Source organism: Propithecus coquereli, unplaced genomic scaffold (assembly GCF_000956105.1).
Source record: "Propithecus coquereli isolate 6110/MARCELLA unplaced genomic scaffold, Pcoq_1.0 Scaffold206, whole genome shotgun sequence".
NCBI classification, from domain to species: domain Eukaryota; kingdom Metazoa; phylum Chordata; class Mammalia; order Primates; family Indriidae; genus Propithecus; species Propithecus coquereli.
The window spans coordinates 449,701-469,430 of NW_012145634.1; the positions used below are offsets into that span (position 1 = coordinate 449,701).

The 19,730-nt window shown below is 42.3% G+C and overlaps 1 protein-coding gene across 1 annotated transcript in view; it reads right to left on the reverse strand.

Annotated features, from left to right (window-relative positions):
* The window catches only part of MAPK1 (mitogen-activated protein kinase 1), a 97,581-nt gene extending 79,297 nt beyond the window's left edge, over window positions 1–18,284 (reverse strand). Inside the window, exon 1 of the mRNA XM_012644130.1 lies at window positions 17,913–18,284. Coding sequence (XP_012499584.1) covers window positions 17,913–18,031 — 119 coding nt within the window. The 5' untranslated portion in view covers window positions 18,032–18,284. The remainder of the gene's footprint in view (window positions 1–17,912) is intronic.
* Between the last annotated feature and the right edge of the window lie 1,446 nt (window positions 18,285–19,730).

Sequence of the window (19,730 nt, forward strand, 5' to 3'; positions counted from 1 at the left end):
TGAGTATCAGAATATTTATGAAGTCTAGTATTAACAATAATTGGAAAATTTATCACGTGACTTTTAAAATTCAGTTAAAAATCTAGGCAATAAAAAAAAACATTCTTTAACTTTCCATGTTTAATGTCATTAATTCATTAACAATGGTGATACTATGTGACCATTTGGTTTAAGATGCATATACTTTTATAATTTTCTATGAACGAAGGGCACCTCTATGAACAAAGGGCACACTTGGGAAACACACGCACAGACTTCTAAGTCGTAAGCTCCCTACTGTATTTATCAAAGGCTCCCTCTGAGGTAAAGATTGTGTCTTAACCATATTTTTATCCCAGAAAGCACTCAACGTGGTATTTACTGAGTCACTCTCACTTTAGCTGCCAAACACCCACTGCTAACTGATGGTACATCAAACACACAGGGTACAAGAACCATCAAAATAAGCTCTCCACTTCTACCCATTAGGGTGGCTACTATCAAAAAAGAAAGGAAGAAAGGAAGAAAAGAGAGGGAGGGAGAGAGGCAGGAAGAAAGGAAGGAAGAAGTAAATAAGTGTTGGTGAGGATGTGAAGAAACTGGAGCCCTTACACACTGCTGGTGGGAATGTAAAAAGATGCAGCCACTTTGGAAAACAATATGGTGGTCCCTCAAAAAAATTAAACATAGAATTACCATATGCTCCAGCAATGCCACTCTGGGTACATAACCAAAAGAAGTGAAAGCAGGGACTCAGATACTTGTACACCTATGTTCACAGCAGCATTATTCATAATAGCCAAGAGGTGGAAGCAACCCAAGTAAGTGTCCACTAACAGAAGAACTGATGAACAAAATGTCGTGTGTATACAAAGAATGGAATATTACTCCACCTTTAAAAAGGAAAGTCAGAATACATACTACACCATGGATGAAACTTGAGGATTTTTTTTTTTTTTAGACAGGGCCTTGCTCTGTTGCTCAGGCTAGAGTGCAATGGTGTCATCATTGCTTACAGCAACCTCGAACTCCTAGGCTCAAGCAATCCTCCTGCCTCAGCCTCCCAAGTAGCTGGGACTACAGGCACGTGCCACCATGCTCGGCTAATTTTTCTATTTTTTTTTTGTAGAAATAAGGTCTCACTCTTGACCAGGCTGGTCTCAAAATCCTGGCCTCAAGTGATCCTCCTGCCTCGGCTTCCCAAAGTGCTAGGATTACAGGCATGAGCCACCATGCCAAGCCCCCTGAAGACATTGTAAGTGAAACAAGCCAGTCATAAAAAGACAAATACTGACCAGGTGCAGTGGCTCATGCCTGTAATCCCAGCACCTTGGGAAGCCGAGGTACGAGGATTGCCTGAGCCCAGAAGTTTGAGACAACATATCGAGACCCCATCTCTACAAAATAGTTAAAAATTAGCTGGGTGTGGTGGCATGCAGCTGCAGTGTGGCCCTGGCTACTTGGGAAGCTGAGGTGGGAGGACTGCCTGAACCCAAGAGTTGGAGACTGCAGTGAGCAATGACAGCACCACCCCACTCCAGCCTGGGCAACAGAGCAAGACTCTGTCTCTAAAAAATGAAATAAAATAAAGACAAATTCTGTATGATTCCACTTACATGAAGTACCTAGAGTAGTCAAATTCACAGAGACAGAAAGTAGAATCGTGGTTGCCAGGGGGTGGGGGGGAGGGGAGAATGCAGGGTTACTTAGTGGGTATAGAGTTTCAGGTTTGCAAGATGAAAAAAGTTGTGGAGACTGGTTGCACAATGTGAACATACTTATTAACATTACTAAACAGTACATTTAAAATAGTTAAGATGTTCAATTTTATGTTATGTATATTTTACCACAATTTTTTTTTTAAAAAGGCTCCACGAAATTACCTTATGTACATAGGTATCTAGCCTATAACCCAAAGTCATTTATTTCAATGCTTTATTCTCTACCCCATATTGGGGCACAAAAAAATTCTCTTAGAGTTACACAGTTAATTTAGTTGATAAAGTCATTTCAACACTCAAAAGGCATGAACCCTGTGTCACCAAAGAGTAAAGGCTGAGAAGTTAAAGGACATGCTCTAAGTCACCCAGTTATTAGTGCCACAGCTGAAATTTCAACTGCAACTTCTAAAATTGATAAATGAGGTATGTTCCCTGCTGCTCTTAAAGAGGCTGATAGTTCAGTGAGATTCTTTCCTTCATCCACGTATTCAAACACAGAGAAATTAATGGAAAAGTGAGGAGAAGGTGAAGACTATTATGGAGACAGCACAGAATTAGCCAGCCTCAGGGAATTACATCTGCCTGATTTACAAATATTTACTGAGCACCTACTACGTGCAATGTGTGTACTAGGTGATGCGATACAGCAGGGAACAAAGTCCCTGCTCTCAAGGAGTGGGGCCCGTCCTTTGACTTGTCTCTAGTTGACTTTCAAGCACACAACAGCTGTTTCAGACTTTCTTCGCCCTTGCCAAGCCCCCGATCACTTGTAGTCTTGGCAATGCCCAACCTTACCTCCTACCTCACTCAGAAGCTAAGGCCACCTGGGATGAAAGCCCTTATGCAAACTCAGTTTGGCATGGTTTTACACTGATGTCAGCTCCTACAGCACCCTCAATTTCCTCTCTTGAGATGAGAGGGAAGAGGTCCTCTTTCTTTTCCATCTATGATTTCACAACATACACAACTACACCAAAGGAAACGGAGGTTCAACATAGGCCGGAGGCCTTTCCGTCTTCCTTCTCCCTGGGGCTTCCTCCCACGAGTATCTCTTCTTCTAACACTGTCAATCTATCCAACAGAAAAGCAGGAATCTCCCCACTGATACAAAACCTACAGTTCCTATGAAGATTTTTGTCTCTTACTGCCTAACTCAAATGAAAATTCCTCCACTTTAGTCCTAATTATCGCTCACATGGTGACTGTCATACCTGTGCACAGGCCACTACCCTGCCTAGGTCTCAGTTTCCCCATCCGCGTAACAGAGAAATAATTGTGCCTTATCTATCCTACAGAAGTGTGAAGAGGGTTGATATGACAGCAGTGAAAGCAATTTAAGAAGTACAAAGTGTTATATAAAAGAAGACATTTTCATAATTATTCTGCTTTCACACATCTTTATCCCAATGATCTCAAAGCACCTACCCAAGAACAGATTTTAACTCTTGTATATGTAAGCAAAGGTGCAAACCTGTTGCCCTCCATGAAAAGAATATGACATAACCAAGCAGTTTATTCCAATAAGGGAGGTTCACTATAAGGAAATCCATTGATATGATCCTCTTATTGATAACGCTAATGAGAGAAAATCATATGATCATCTCCAAGGAGGCAGAAAAGATATTTGACAAAATTCACCCATTTATGTTAAAAACAACCAAAATAGGAAGTGATGGGTACATCTTTCAGTAAATAAAATACAACTTGGCCCAATGCCAGCATCTGACTTAACGGGGAAACACTTTCCTGCTAAAGTTACAAAGCATGAAAGCCAAAATACTTTCCAATTACCTTCTTACAGGGAAGCATTAAATTCTACAATGTTAGATGAACACTTTACCAGTTCTTGAGTGCTAAATTCTGCCCTGTTGGAATAACCAGAAACACTCCTAATGTTACTATAAAACTCTGGCCTTTTTACAACTACTTCTGTCTTATACTTTCTTGGTGGCAACAATTAAATGGCTCTTCCTAGCAGTTATGTCAGAGTGGACAGAGAATCACAAATGTCTTTTCTTCATAGCTCCCTTTGAACTAAAGAAAGAAAGAATTTACAACACTCCTGAAGATTATCACTTTTATCAACACGTTGGTAAATGATTAGGGTTGTGCTGAAAGGATGCTTGAAAACTTTAGCAAAATGTTGGGCTGGGTGGCTCACACCTGTAATCCTAGCACTCTGTGAGGCCAAGGCAGGATTGCTTGAGCTGAGGAATTCAAGATCAGCCTGAGCAAGAGCAAGACCCCTTCTCTACTAAAAATAGAAAAATGTAGCCGGGTGTGGTGGCGCATGCCTGTAGTCTCAGCTACTCAGGAAGCTGAGGCAGGAGGATCTCTTGAGCCCAGGAGTTGGAGGTTGCTGTGAGCTAGGCTGATGCCACGGCACTCTAGCCTAGGCAAGAGAGCGAGACTCTTGTTTCAAAAAAAAAAAAAGTTATCACAGAATGGCTCATTAAGTGGATGAACATTCTGGCAACAATTATAATCTAGCATTACCATCAATAATTGTATTTTCACTGGTCTGAAATATAACATCAAATATTTTTACATTCCTGCATGGCCCTGCAGTAAAAATTAACTTGTGGGAAAGGTCTACATTGATCTTTTTTTCTTTTTCTTTTTAAAGTATCGGCTTCACCCACGGAACAGAAACAGAATTGATTTAATGGAAAAAAATGTAAATTTTTTTTTTTTTTTGAGACAGAGTCTCACTGTGTTGCCCGGGCTAGAGTGCCGTGGCGTCAGCCTAGCTCACAGCAACCTCAAACTCCTGGGCTCAAGCAATCCTTCTGCCTCATCCTCCCGAGTAGCTGGGATTACAGGCATGCACCACCATGCCTGGCTAATTTTTTTTGTATATATTTTTAGTAGTCCGATTAATTTCTTTCTATTTTTAGTAGAGACGGGGTCTCGCTCTTGCTTAGGCTGGTCTCGAACTCCTGAGCTCAAACAATCCGCCCGCCTCGGCCTCCCAGAGTGCTAGGATTACAGGCTTGAGCCACCGCGCCCGGCCAAAATGTAAATTTTTAGGATAAGTTTAGCTAGACTGAAAAGGGAAGGAAAATTTCAAACAAGCCCGCAAACAAAACATTTTCACATCTCTACTGAAGCAACAAACAGCAGTGCCCTAAACTTAAGTTACTAACTCAAGATAAATCCTCATGGCCAAGGTGAATTCTGTAGGTATTACTCTCTACTTTGCAAGCCTCTACTTTGCAAATTCAGTGGCAATTTAGATATTGACTGGGGAAATGTGTTGTTTTTGCTTTATTTTCTTTAGCTGTACAGCAAAGCTTTTTCTTCTATAAAACATGTGTACCAAGTTCTTTCTTTTTCGGAATTGCTTTTAATCAGTTCTATTCAAATATTCTCTGATCTCTGAAACTACATTTTTCATTACACATTTTTTCCCCCTGCTAAAATGGCACCATTAACATTCATTCCAGTCACTAGGTAAAAAGTCTCTTTAGTCAAACTCACATGAATAATCTAATCCTTGAGATAAATGACTATTCTTGTACAGCATTAGGAAGTTCCAACTTTACTCTCAGAACAGAGAAAATACAGTCATTTTCCTCAAGGGTTTAATTTTGGGCTTTTAACATTAATCAATTTGCTAGTTTTTAACCTCAAGTTCTTTCCCATCTCATTATATCTCAATAATGATTATCCAGAGTTTTCCCATGTAAACTGCACTAAAATAGCTCTCTAGTAACAGGGAAACAAATAATCCATAACGAGTCTTCATATATGTGCAAATGTGCTAATTTCATGTAATGTTCCTGAGGGCAGTGACAATATTCGAGCTGGAAGGGGCCCTAGAGACCATCCTAATCCCTTAATTCTACAGATGACAAAACTAAAAACCCACAGAAGCATAGCAATTAACACAAACCCGTGTGACATGTCATGAGCAACAGGGACCAAGACTCAGGTCTCTTGACTTCTAGGCCAGTGTTCTAGGCTGAAAGCTGCCTTTCCCCCAAATTTCAGCATGTCCTCACACAAGTACCTTTCTAAAAGGGACTCACCAACAACTCTTTAGTGAAAAGGAATTATATCTCAAACTGCAGAAAAGTTATAAATGTAGCTCATCAAACTTTTACTCTCTACGGCATTTAAGTCTGCCAATATGCCACCTCACTACCTCCTAATACTTCAGTGTGTATTTCCTATAAACAAGATCATTCTCCTACATAATCAAAATGCAACCATCAAAAGCATTAACTACATTACTACAATCTAATCTTCAGAACCCACTTTAGTTTTGCCAATTGTACCAATTCAGAATCACGTACTGTATGCAGTTGTTGTGTCTCTTTAGACTCCAGTGTGTAACAATTACTCAGTCTTTTGTTGAGTTCAATGACCCTGACATCTTTGAGGTTTACAAACTAGTTATTTTGTAGACTATCCCTAAACTAGGGTTTGTCTGATGTTGCCTCATGATTAGATTTGAACAGTGCACCAAACCCTTGGTTGTCCCAATTCTAAAGGAAAACCTTGAGAATGCTGAATTACATACAGATGCTCCTCAACTCATGATGGATTTATGTCCCTATGAACCCATTGTAAGCTGAAAATACTGAAAAAAACTTTTAATACACCTAACCTATCGAGCATCATAGCTTAGTCTAGCCTATCTTAAACATGCTCAGAACACTCAGCCTACAGTTGGGCAAAATCATCTAACGCAAAGCTTATTTTATAACAAAGTGTTGACTATCTCATGTAATTTATTGAATACTGTACTGAAAGTGCAAAACAGAATGGTTGTATGGGTACTTGAAGTATGGCTTCTGCTAAATGTGTATCGCTTTTGCATCATCACAAAATCAAAAAATCATATGCTGAACCATCAGAAGTCAGAGACTGAATATATCGAATTGAATGGAAAAGGAGGATTTTTAAAAGTGGGCAAAAGATATGACTGGACACTTCACCAAAGAAGATACACAAATGGTTAATAAGATATACAAACGGCTAATAAGCATAATAAGATACACAAATGGTTAAAAGATGCTCAACAACATTAGCCAGGAGGGAAATACAAAGTAAAACCATAATGTGCTAGCACTTGCAAACCCACTAGATGAGATGTTACAAAAAAGACTGACAAACGCAAGTGTTAAAAAGGATGTGGAGAAACTGGGAACCCCTCATGCATTGCTGATGGCAATGTAAAATGGGACAGCTACTTTGGAAAATAGCTGTTTCTTAAAAAGTTAAAAACACATCAATTTTCAAAAGTTAAAGCCAAAGGAAGTCTGAAGAACTGCTCCAGACTGAAGGAAACCAAAGAGACAGGACTACTAAATATAAGGTGATTGTTGTATGGGGTCTGAAGAGTAGATAGTTGTCATGTGTTAGTATTAATTTCCTGATGGCATGGCTGTGTCATAATTATGTAGCAGAGCATCCCTGTTTGGTGAAACACATTAAATACACATTAAATTGTTCAGGTGAGATGGGGCACTGTATCAGCAATCAGGGGAAAAAAATTCTTTATACTGGTCCTTGCAACATTTCTATGCATTTAAAACAGTTTCAAATAAAAACAAAGATATGTAGCATTAAAAATGTTTTAAGTTAATTTATTACAGGAAAAAAAATTCTCTCCTCTTTGTGCTCTATACTCTGACCTCATTTTAGTTTTCTTCACAGCACTTAGGAAAGTGAAACATGGAGTATACCTAACAGATAACTCCTCCATGGAAAAACAAGCTCCTCCAGAGCAGGGACTAGGTTTCGTTCATCACTACTCTCAGTGCCTAGAACAGTGGCCAGCACACAGGGCACAGAAGATGCTCATATTTGTTCAATAAATGAATTTGTATTATTACAGTTTGAAATTATTTTAACTATGCCCCCCCCTCAAAAAATTCGTCACTACCCTAATGACCCAGCAACTACACTCCTAGGTATCCTAGAGAAATGAAAATGTATGCCCACACTTGTAAATGAATGTTCATAGCACCATTATTCATAATAGACAAAAACTGAAAACTTTCCAAATGTCCATTATCTGGTATATCAATCCAAGTAATTACTATATGATGACAAAAAGCAATAAGCTACTGATCCCAGCAACAACATGGATGAATCACAAAAACATATAAGTGAAAGAAACATCAGCTATAAAAAAAACTACATCCTCATTACTCCATTTTTGTGAAAGTTCTAGAACAGGCAAAACAGAAAACAGATCAGGGGTTGCCTGTGGGTGGGGGGTGGGAATTGCAAATGGCAGGAGAACTTTTTTAAATGATGGAAATGTTCTAAAACTGGATTATAGTGATGGTTGCACAACTCTGTAAACTTACCAAAAGAAAAAAATCACTGAACACTTACAGTTTTATGGTATGTCAGTGAAGCTCTTTTAAAATAAAAAGTAAAATGCTAGAGACAAACTCTTTTTGCTTGTTGTTTGGTCAGTTTTTTAAAAATCAATATAGTATAAAGGGGTGAACGAGCATTTTTTGAGATGAAGTCTCACTGTTGCCCAGGCTGGCCTTGAACCCCTGGGCTCAAGCAATGTCTCAGCCTCTTGAGTAGCTGGGATTACAGGATACTCCACCCAGCTGTGAATGAGCATTTTAAAAGATCTTATTAACCCAAATTAAGGTCCAAACTGCAAAATGTGGGACCCCAAGTCTCTCAATTTGTCTGGTCCTTCAGGTCTGCCTCAAAGGGAATTCTCAGAACCTGCATGAGAATCACATATCAGCCATCCCTCCAGCACATGGGCTTAGAAAGGCAAACCTGTCCTTGCTAGCAATTAAAATAACAGTGCAGTGACAAAGTTTAAACTTATATAGAAAATCCTGACTGCTGAGAAATTATTAATTTTCCTGTTTAGGCTGTCCCATAAAGTTTATTTGTCACCATTATTTTATTTCTTACAATAGAATATGATTCTTAAATGGGGGACAATTATGATACAGTCTTGAACTCCCAGAAATTTTAGGGGACATATATAAGAAAAAAGAAAACAAATATGATCTGCTTACTGTAGAACTGCTCAGATAGGCTTCATGTCCACTTAATAACAACAAAAAGAGTAACTCACTTAAAAAAAAAAAAAAACAGGTTTGTGCATAAGCCATTTATTTTTTAGCTGTCCAAATGCAAACAAGCAAACAGACGAACAGGGTAGGCCATTTAAAATTAAATGACACGTCAGCAGACTTTGAAAAATGTATTTTAGACCTTCGTGATAAGTGTATAAAAAGAGAAATAAAGAGAAACTTATTAGAAGGAACTCAAAGCCAAGGCCCTGATGAATCCTTTCTAACCTTCACTTCGAGCCACTTCCAGTTGGCCAGGTATCTCACAGACCCTATGCTCTCTGAAGGCTGGATGTTTTGTTCACTAATGTAGCCACAGCACAGAGAACATCACCTAGTACATACACCATTTGTTGAATTAATTAGTAACTGGGAAGCACAGGTGGAGTTAGCTGCTCTGTCCAAAACCATCTCCTAAGAGTGTTTTTCTTCCATTAAAAGCACAAACCATGTTACACAGTAATTTATTTCCTTATCAATCTGTCCCCAACACTACAGTACCACATTCTTGAGGAAGGGTAGGAACATGGCCCAGGGCTTGGCACAGAAGATGCTCTCTGTGAAATCGAAGAATGGGAATGCAAGTTGCCCAAGATCACATGACTGTAACTTGACACACACCTTGTGTGAACCCAAGTGTAGTATTTTTACTTTTGCACATTCTGCTTTACATTCCAGGAGGATAATCCCAGGGACTGAGGCAGAGGAGGGTCCACATCTTGCCAGGCCCCCTTCAAGGGAGTAACAACAGCACAGTGAGCAGCCCCCAGTGGGCCACCTTTCACCTACATTACCTCATTTAATCCTCAGGACACCATAAGGGGTATAGTTTACCCCCTTTTTACAGATGAGGTAAACGAGGCTCAGGTGGGTAACTTGACACAGTCACAAATAAGAGGTCAAAACCCATGTTCCTACCCACTCCACTGTACAGACACCAGAAAGGAGATAAAATCCTGGGGCGAGGGCTGTGGCCAGGTATCAGGAACGCTGGCCTCAGAAAACCTGGTCAAGTCACTCAGTGGGTGGTAGGTTCTTAGGTGTTTATCATCAGGCTACGTAACTCACACAGATGTTATATATGTATCAAATATTAAATAAATTTTATTTTAAATATACCACCTAGTTTAGCTGCTGCCTCATAACTGCCAGAAATGGGAAGGCAGAACAGCCCTAAAGGCAATCCAAGGCCCTTCTCCTGCCTCAAACACGTCTCCTCTCTCCCCTTCATTCTTTCCCCACAGGTCCAACAACAGTGAAAGGATTCAGCCTGGAGAACAGCAGGGGAAACAGCACCAAAAACTTTAACCTGGCAAGTCAAGAGTCAATGAGAGACCTCCTTTAACCACTCCCACCTCGCCCCTCCAACCTTAGAGAGGGCCAGCCTTATCAAATAACCTCAGGACTAGGCCAGAGGTGATACTCTCCCAAGCTGGGTCACATTCTCTCCCCCAGGAATCAGATTCAGAGTGTTCGTGGCCTTTGGTCGTTGAATGAACTGAAAACACAAACCTTTGGGAAGCTAGGGTCAGCTCTGTTCTGCCAAGTGCAGAGGGAAGTGATAAAAGAGAAAAGAAAAAACTCCAGCTGTTCAGAGACGTAGGTGCAAGAAGAGTTTGTAAATGTATAGAGGGAAGGCAGTAGCTGCTTTGGTCTATTTTCCAGTTCCTGGTTCCAACTATACCTGAAGCCTTAACTGCACTTCCTGTTCCCTGCAGTACCACAACAAAGACCCCCAGATCTTTTTTCCCCCCTTTATTTAAGAGACAGGGTCTCACTGCAGCCTCAAAGTGCTGGCCTTAAACGATCCTCCTGCCTCAAGTTCCTGAGTCACTGGGATTATGGGCATGAGTCGCTGCCCTGCCCCAGATCTTAATCATTTTCTACGATACAGTCTCTACAATGTAATGCATAAAGTCTCTAGCACCCCACCTTACCTTCGACCCAGCTAGCTTAAAGTCATTCTTCAGATCCCAAATTAAACACCACTTCTTCCAGGAAACCTCTTCCTGACTACTCAGAATATCCTAGCTTTTCTTTTTATATCCTCTGGTAGCACTCCACAACCCATCACACTCAGTGCTTGTCATTACTGCCCTGGTGGACTGTAAACACCAAAAGAACCACTTCTTTTGTTCACCACTTTGTTCCTACCACCTAGCACATAGGCCAGGCACATGTTTAATAATTATTATTAAATGAATGAAAATCAACAAACTGGTAAACAGGAGGGGTGAGAAGAAATCAACACTAGCCTCCTGATAAAAACTAAGTTGCTTTAACCCTACCCACTTCCAGCATCCTCTTCAGGACCGAGTTGGCTGTGACGATCATCATTTTATACTTTAGTGCCAGTGCATTCCAGAACCCAGGCTGTAGGAAGCATTTTTCTAGGTAACTTGGTATAACAGACAAAAGCCTATAGTAATTAAAGAAAAAAAGTCACAAGCTTTGGGGTCTAGTCAAATCTCAGTTCTGCAATATATTTATTGGCTGTGAACCTTGGACAAGTGACCTGAGACCTGGGTTCCTTATCTGTGAAGTGAGAAAATATAATAACTCAAAGACCAGGATGAGAATGAATTTGAAACCACATAAAGCAAGGCAGGCTTGCAACTAATGTTAGTCACTGGTCATGTATATCCTATGCAGACACTCCCCTATCTAGCTCTTACTGGCCATAAGTTCAGAACCCAGAACCTGCCCTTAGGCTGAGAATTGAGAGGGACCTTGGAGAAAATCTGTCCTGTTGATTTCCCAATATTCTTAAAGCAACTAAATCCTTTTCCCAAATGGAACCTTACCCTGCTAATCCTAATAGTTATATACGTGAAGATGATAATGAATGAAAGGAAAAAGCAGGGATGCTTCAGTTAGGGGAAAGCAAGTGCTGCATGTGAGGTTTCCTCACTTGGGGTGAAGCCTGAAGCCCCTAAGACAGAAGGCTGTTTGAAAACCACAGACATAGCCCAATCCTTTCATTTTTCAGCAGGGGGAAATAGGAACCCATATATTTGCTGAGTTGTCTGTAGCTTTCTCCTGTGGTTATGTTCAGACTCCAGAAAGTCTGGGGTCAGAATCCTCCTGGAATCTCTGTTCCCCCTTCTGGTACAGTGTGAGCCATTTCAAAGCTCAGGAAGGTGGCCTTTCCTAGAGGGAGCAGAGACAGTACAGCTACTGGATGTGCTCCTAGGCACCTCTCAGTGTGGGAAGGGAAAACGAAAAGAGAAGCAAAAGGGGAGAAACAGCATCTCAGCTGTTTCTGAGATGCTGAGAGGCAAGTAGGTAGAGTAGGCTGGATGCAGGGAGCTCTGGATGTTTGCTGGGGCATCAGTTGTTTTTCAATTAATAGGTACATTAAGGTGAGGAATAAATTACATATGGTTCCTGGGAAAACCCAATTTATACAAATCAAATTATGGGACTGTTGTAGTAGTTATAGCTAACTACCAGGAGCACATTATTAGGGATGCTATTAACATCAAAATTAATTTTGTTCTGAGTTTTACTTGTACTCTAAACTCTGTTTAGAAACAATAGATTTTTCTGTTGAGCTGGTCTCCTCATATCTTTGAGCTCCAAAAAGTATACAAGAAACTTCTTTATTAAAAGTTAAAGAGTTAGCAAGCAAAACTAAGAATCTCAATTCAGATCTCTGTCTCCAGGACTAGAGCTTTTATATATGATGTATACTGCTGCTGTTCCTGCCTCGCAAACAGGTGGTACAAATACCCCGCAGAGTACCAGGGAGGGAGTGCATTAACAGGGAGTAGTAAAGCGAAGTTCATAGAGATGAGCCTTACAGAGGCAAGACTTGAATACGGCCCAGTGTTTCTCGGGGTGGGCTGGAGGGCTGCACTACTAGCATCCGGCAGGACCGTTCTCCAGCGGAGAGACTGTACCACGCACTGCAGATCATTTAGCATGTCTGCCCCCATCACACATGCACTGAAGGCCAGTAACACACCCCCAATAATGTGACAACACACAAAAAGCCCTCCCCCATTTTCAAACGCCCCTGTAGAAGAGAGGTAAAATCACGCCCACTGAGTACCACTTAGATAAGCAGAAAGAAGAGAGCAGGCCCAGTGGGTAGAAAGCGTAAGAGACAAAATAGGGGAACACGATCAACAAAATGTGATGAGGAAGTGGCAGAAAGAGGGCCATTCTTTAAGGACTTTCTATCACGTACAAGATCAAGTCCAAACTCCTTAGCAAACAGTGCCCTTCAGGATCTGGCCCTGCTTACCTCAGCTGTCTCAACTCCAGCCTTCTCCCTAAGACACCTCTATCCTCCAGCCAGCCCAAATAACTTATAGTTTTCCTGGCCTGATGTGTTTCCATACTTCAGAATGCACTTCTCAGGGCAAACTCCTAGTCACACATCAACACCTAGTTTAAAAGTCTGGGAAGCCATATAAAGACAGCCCCACGTCACTCAAGCCTTTTTCTCACACACTTCACACAATCCTCCTGAATAGCACTGGTATAGTCCCTGTGTTACTGCTCAATTTCATGCCATTATTTGGATGAAGAGTTACTAAAGGGCAGGGACCACGTGACTCCTGGCACGCAAGTGCTCAATAAATGTTTTCTGACTTTGCATGAAAGGTTTTAAGGAAGGCTAAAAAGCGACATAAGCAAAAGCCGACAACAGATATTTTCTGTTATTGAAATAATCCGTTTTCTCTACTCTGATCTTTGGTTGAATATTACTGAGGAACCAGACAGACTGGGCTGCTCCATCACTTCCTAGGTGTGTGTCCTAAGGATGAGAGTTAATTTATGTAAAAAACAAAGAAAACAGGCCGGGCGCGGTGGCTCACGCCTGTAATCCTAGCTCCCTGGGAGACTGAGGCAGGCGGATTGTTTGAGCTCAGGAGTTCGAAACCGGCCTGAGCAAGAGCGAGACCCCGTCTCTACTAAAAATAGAAAGAAATTAATCAGACAACTAAAAATATATAGAAAAAATTAGCCGGGCATGGTGGCACATGCCTGTAGTCCCAGCTACCCGGGAGGCTGAGGCAGGAGGATCGCTTGAGCCCAGGAGTTTGAGGTTGCTGTGAGCTAGGATGACACCACGGCACTCTAGCCTGGGCAACACAGTGAGACTCTGTCTCAAAAAAAACAAACAAACAAACAAAAAAATAAATAAACAAAGAAAACAGAGGGCTGAATAAATGGTAGTTCTACTAGTCTGCTATAGCCATAAAAACCTTAACAGGACAGGATATTGTACCCTCAGGAATGTGATCACAATGAAATTTTAGCTGGACCAATCCTTTAAAAAAAAAAAAAAAAAGGGAGAGTTGAAAGACAACAAATAGTAACAGCTTGTCTTCAGCCGCGTTCTGCTTGTCCTCTGCAGTGTTCAATACCAATCCCGCAGTGACCACCACCACCTCTTTCAGCTCCTTTGATAATGTGCACTCTGGTTTTCTGGTCTCTGACCACATTTCCTGTGTCTTCTTCTGTGACTTGCCCTTTATTGACACCTAAAGGCAGGCATTCCTTTGGCTCAGTTCTCAGATCTTCTCTCATCTTATCCATTCTCAAGCCTTCAATTAGTATCTTTACAGAGATGACCCCATGACCTCTATGTCACATTCACAAACAATATTTCAAACTCAACTTACCCAAGTAGACACTTGCTATCTTAATTTAAGATGATCAAGCATACAGCTTTAATTTCTCCTCCCTTACCCTCCCGGTCCTCTCCACTGTTCTCTTACACATTTCACCAGTCCTCCATTTCCTCTTCCTTTGCCAGAGTTACCTCTTTGGTCCTTCTGTTCAACCTCGGTGGTTTTTTAACCTTTCTGGGATAATGGAGCCCTTTGAAGACCTATTGAATGCTATGGATTATTCACCAAAACAATGAATATACAAAACACATGCTTCCAAATAAAAATGTGTGCTCATCCATGCAAGATTTTAACTATCATTTACACAAATTTTCATCCCCATCTTCTGCTCCCCACTCACAAATTTCTAGATGCCTTCTGGATATAGTCCGAATGGCATACAAGCATCACAAACTTAACAGGTCCAAACCAGAACTATTTCTCCTTGACAAATCTGCTCTGCCTAACAGGACTCCTTCTCTTGGATAATGACATCACTATCCTTTCAGGCTCCCAAGGTAGAAGCCTTGGAATGAACAATTATGCCTATACCAAATCAACCACCAAACTCTGTCTTGTTCTATCTCAGAAATCCCTCTCGAATCCAAATCCCACTCCTCTTGGTCTCTTACCCCTTAAGGTCTCATCATCCTCTACTTCCACTCAAACCTGCCATGATTAAAATTCTATCAGTCTTCCCACAAAAGCCCCTGTTACTGACTCTATGGATGCATCTATACAAGGCGCCCTCCCCTTCCACTGGTGCTTTCCACTGCCACTGAATTACTGCACTTCTAGATGCTCACAATAGCCTCACTGATTCCCCCGCTCCAGTTCTGTTTCCTGTCATTCCCACCAGTGTTGACGGATCACCCCCCCCCAAAATTTCAAAATTGGCCACGTGAATGCTGCCTTCAAAAATGTTGATGCTTCCCCATTGCACAAATGTACAGTCAAACTCAGTTTTGGCTTTGGAGTCCTCTACAGTTTGCCACCTAAGTGCTTTTCCAGAATTAGACTCCACAGCTCAAGCTGTCACTTGCTCCTGTTATCTGTATATCAAAATCACACCTACTAACAGGCCCAACTCAAACCCTGTTCTCCCTCTTTATACCTTCTACATGATTAGGAAAGGACGCTGAGCAAAACAGGCACAATTCCTAACGAAATGATAAGGAAATGGGGGGAAAATGCTACAAAATGGCTGGAAATCCTTTCACAGGTGGGGAACCTGTAGCCTTCTGATTTCAAGGTTGTTCTTTTTCAAGCACCAAAGAAGCAAAAACACGCTTCATCTTTCTCTGCTGTATCCCTTTTAATAAAATGATTTGTTCTGTAAAATTTAGATTCAGTCAAAATGCCACACTTAAGGACATAGAAGGCCAAAGGCCACAGGTTCCCCACCCCTGCATGAAATCCTTCTGTAAGCATTAAGTTTTTTAAAGATTGCTATTCAAATATTAACACTTCAACCAAGAAGCCCTCCATTAACCCAGCACTGTTAATCAACACATATTAAACACTAATAATGTGCAATGTAGAAGATTAAATTAATAGTAGGATATATCATCAATCTGATAAAAGTCTATAACCTGGGCCCAGGATTCAAATTCCAACTATATTTCTATTTTACTTAGGGAAGGAAAATTACAGCACGAGGACCTGGCATTTCATCTAGAGACTCAGAACATTAAATAAGTCTACAGCAGTGATAGAAACAGTTCCCAGATCTATATCATCTTCAGACCAGTAAAAATCTTATCAGGGCAAAATCTTATCAGGTAGGGGAAAATTTTTTCAACCGACATATTCTAAACCTAAAGATTTTTTTCCAGTCCATATTTTAGATAAGCTAGTTTTTTAAAAGGGGCCAAAGGATATGAAGGGCAATTCTAAGCCTCTCATAATTAGACCCGTTTATGGGCACACTTACCAGCAGGTGCAATAGCAATAAGATGTGCGACAAAGAAGTGATGCTGTGGGCAATACTTTCTCCCCATTACTTTTTAGGGCCTTATTTCTTTGAGGCCTGACCTAATTTAATTTCTCTTTGGTGAGTTCACACTAATTTTCACAGTTGTATTCTGTGAAGCATTTTGTTCCTAAAGAAAATGAAAACATTTAAGATTTAATTAAAATCTTTTTAGAAAGAATTTTAATTAGTCTTTCTACCTAGCTAAGATACTTGGTAAAACATGCCTTCAGTTGCATTTCTAAAATTATGACCATTCAAATTCAAATACATTTCTGAAACAGCCGTGGTTATAAGAGTAAAATACACTAAAATTATGAAATTATTAATAACAATAAGGAAAGCAGGGTGTCATGAAAAGAGCTGCACCATTTGAAGTAGGATCTCTGTCTACAATCTTCAGTCTGACTCTTTAGTTCTATGACCTTAGGAATTTGCTTCACCTTGAAATACTTTCTCACCTGAAAAAGGGGATAACATCATCTTTTCCTCCCTCAATGTGGCTGCTCCAATAAAATGAAGTAATGTATGTAGCACAGTACCTGCCACAAAGCGCTCAACAAATTTACTTCACTCGACACAAAAGACACTTACAAGAAGATTCAGATTTAAGGGAATCTACTTCCACAAGTCTTCATCAGCACGAAACACTTCATCTAGTTCATTCTAATAAAAACAATACCATCACCACCATTCCACGAATTTTTCTGAGGGACCTAGATCAAGATGAGGGAGCCTGCATGTGATTCTGCAAGAATTCCATTAAGGCTGCGTATATATTGACCACTAAAACATTAACAGGAAAAGTCCACAGTAATTGGGCTAAAACGTCTGGATGCATTTATACTAGTGAGAGAGCTCACTTGGGTAAAGAAAAAAAAAAGTCAAATTAGGCCCACTCCAAACGGATCTTTAACAAATAAAGAGTGATACTGGCTTATCCTTCCTGAAATACCAACAGTACGATATCAAAATCCATTTAAAAATAAAAACTTAAAGAGTGAAATATTCTACAACCAACGCTGGTGTCACTAATGCTTTTTAGAAAGCCTGCGCAGGAGAGCACCATTAGCACCACCGAAAATATTTAATGAAAGCCGTTTGCGGTAAACGGAGGCGAGGAGAGAAAAATGATAATTATTTCGGTGAACTGCTTTCAAGACCACGGCCGCCAAGCCTCTGATGGAATTCCGGGTTTTACAATCGGATGTCAAAAAGAAGCCCATGAAGCCAGCAAATTGGTGGGTGGGGATGCTTCTGCTCCCTTCTCCGGGGTCAGGCTTTAAAGTCCGCGCTGCGCCCGGGTCCGGGGGTCACCGCGTCCCGGCCTCCGCCCTCCGTGCCCCTCCCCGTGGAGAGCGAGGGCCGGCCCGGGAAGCGCCGCTAGCGACACCTGAACCTCGACCGTCCCAGGGCCCCGCCCGAGCCCTCGGCGCGCGGACCGCGGCCAAGCCCGGGTTAGGGGTCGCGGCTGCGCGGGAGGCCGAGGCGCGGGCGAGGCCGAGGTCGCTGCGGTCCCGGACGGTGGGGGCCAGGCGCGGACACTTACCACACCATGCCGTAGGCGCCCTCGCCGATGTACGAGAGGTTGGTGTAGCGCGGCCCCACGTCGAACACCTGCCCGCGGACCATCTCGGGGCCCGCGCCCGCCGCCGCCGCCGCCGCCATGTTGGCTGCCGGGCCTCCGCCGCGCTGGGCTGGAAGCTCCGCGGCCGCCGCGCAACTCCTGCCGCGCCTCCCGCAGGGACCGCGCCACCACCGGTGCAGCCGCCGGTGCTGACCGGGAGGGAGGAAGAAGGACGCCGCGCAGGAGAGGAGAAGAGCCCACGACCACTCGGACCGACTGCCTGCTGCCTGCCTGACGGACGGGCGGGCCGGCGGGCGGGCGGGTGGAGGGCGGGGCGCGCGCCGAGGAGGGCGCCAGGGCGGGGCCAAGAAGCGTGCATGTGGATTGGCTTCCGCAGCCTGGGGGCGGGGCCGCGCGGGCGGGCGGAAGCGCCGAACGAAGGGCGGAGCACCGCGGCGGCTGGGGAGGAGCCGGTGGATGTGGTCACGTGCGCGGGCGTGGGAGTCCGCGAGGGAGGTCTAGACGTCCGCACAGAACTGCTGACCTGAGCTGAGAGACTGCGAAGGCTGGGACAAACTCCGGAGCCGGGCCCGAACGGAACCAGCGAGCGACCCCGACTGGGCGTGAGGCCTGACGACGCGGCACCCACCGGTGGCCAGCCTGGGACAGGCCTTTGTGAAACCGTGGCCCACACGTTGATACATGTAGAGGCCTCGAGACCAGGACAGAACCCGGACCGAGGCCCAGAAAGACCTTTGCATACTGAGAAAGTGTGAAACACTCATGTCGAGACCCAGACAAAAGACAGAGAGGAGCCGCTAATCAGGTTAGTTCAACAGATATTTATTGAACACCCATCATGTCCTTGGGGAGCCACCCTCGTAGAAGATGCCTTCTAGAGAGAAGATATAATACAAATAGATGTAATACTCAAGCTGTAATAAAGAACTATGAAGAAATACAAAACAAAGTAAGAGACTAGAAGTAGTGGGTTGAAACACCTGAGAAAGGCATTTGCGCTCAGAGGCTGAGACCCAGATTGGTATAGATGAGCAGAAATTTAGACATAGGACATCATGAAATATAAATGCAAACCTGGAATCACTAAAACCGAAACAAAAAGATTTGGAGAAAAAGAGATGGATACACTGAGGCTCAGGAATAGTCACAGACACCAGAGGTTGAAAAATAAAAATTAGAATTCTGAAGCAGGTGGATACCAAGAAGAGCTAAGACGATGAGACGGAAGATGATCCAGTCACTGCCTCTGAACTGTTTCCCATGCCATCAAGGGGGACGGGAAAGTGACAGTTCCATTGTCCAACACTTCCCTCTTTAAGGCCATCAGCTCTGGACTTCCAGACAACAACAGAGATCAACTAGTCAATCTCAAAGGAGAATAGACAGGTTCCTAAAACAAACAAACAAACCGTGGGGAAAAAAAAGTATATGACACATAAGAAAAGGAATAAAGTGGTAGAGCCAAAAATGACTCCATTGAAAGGAGTTTCTTCACTGAAACAGAACCCAATTTTAGAAAACACCTAATTCTTATTCATGATTGAAAGAGGACATTCCATCTTCTTTTTTTTTAGAAAACACCAAGATAAATGGAGAGTACCATGATATTAAAACCACATAACCAAAGTAAAAGCAAAGGTTGAAGTGGTAAAAAACAGACTTGATGCAGAAGAGCAAACTGGCAATATATTATAGAAGATAAACTTGAGAAAAATTTCGAGAATACAGAATAAAGTGATGGAATCCTTTAAGACAGAAGAGAGTGGGGATGCAGAGCAT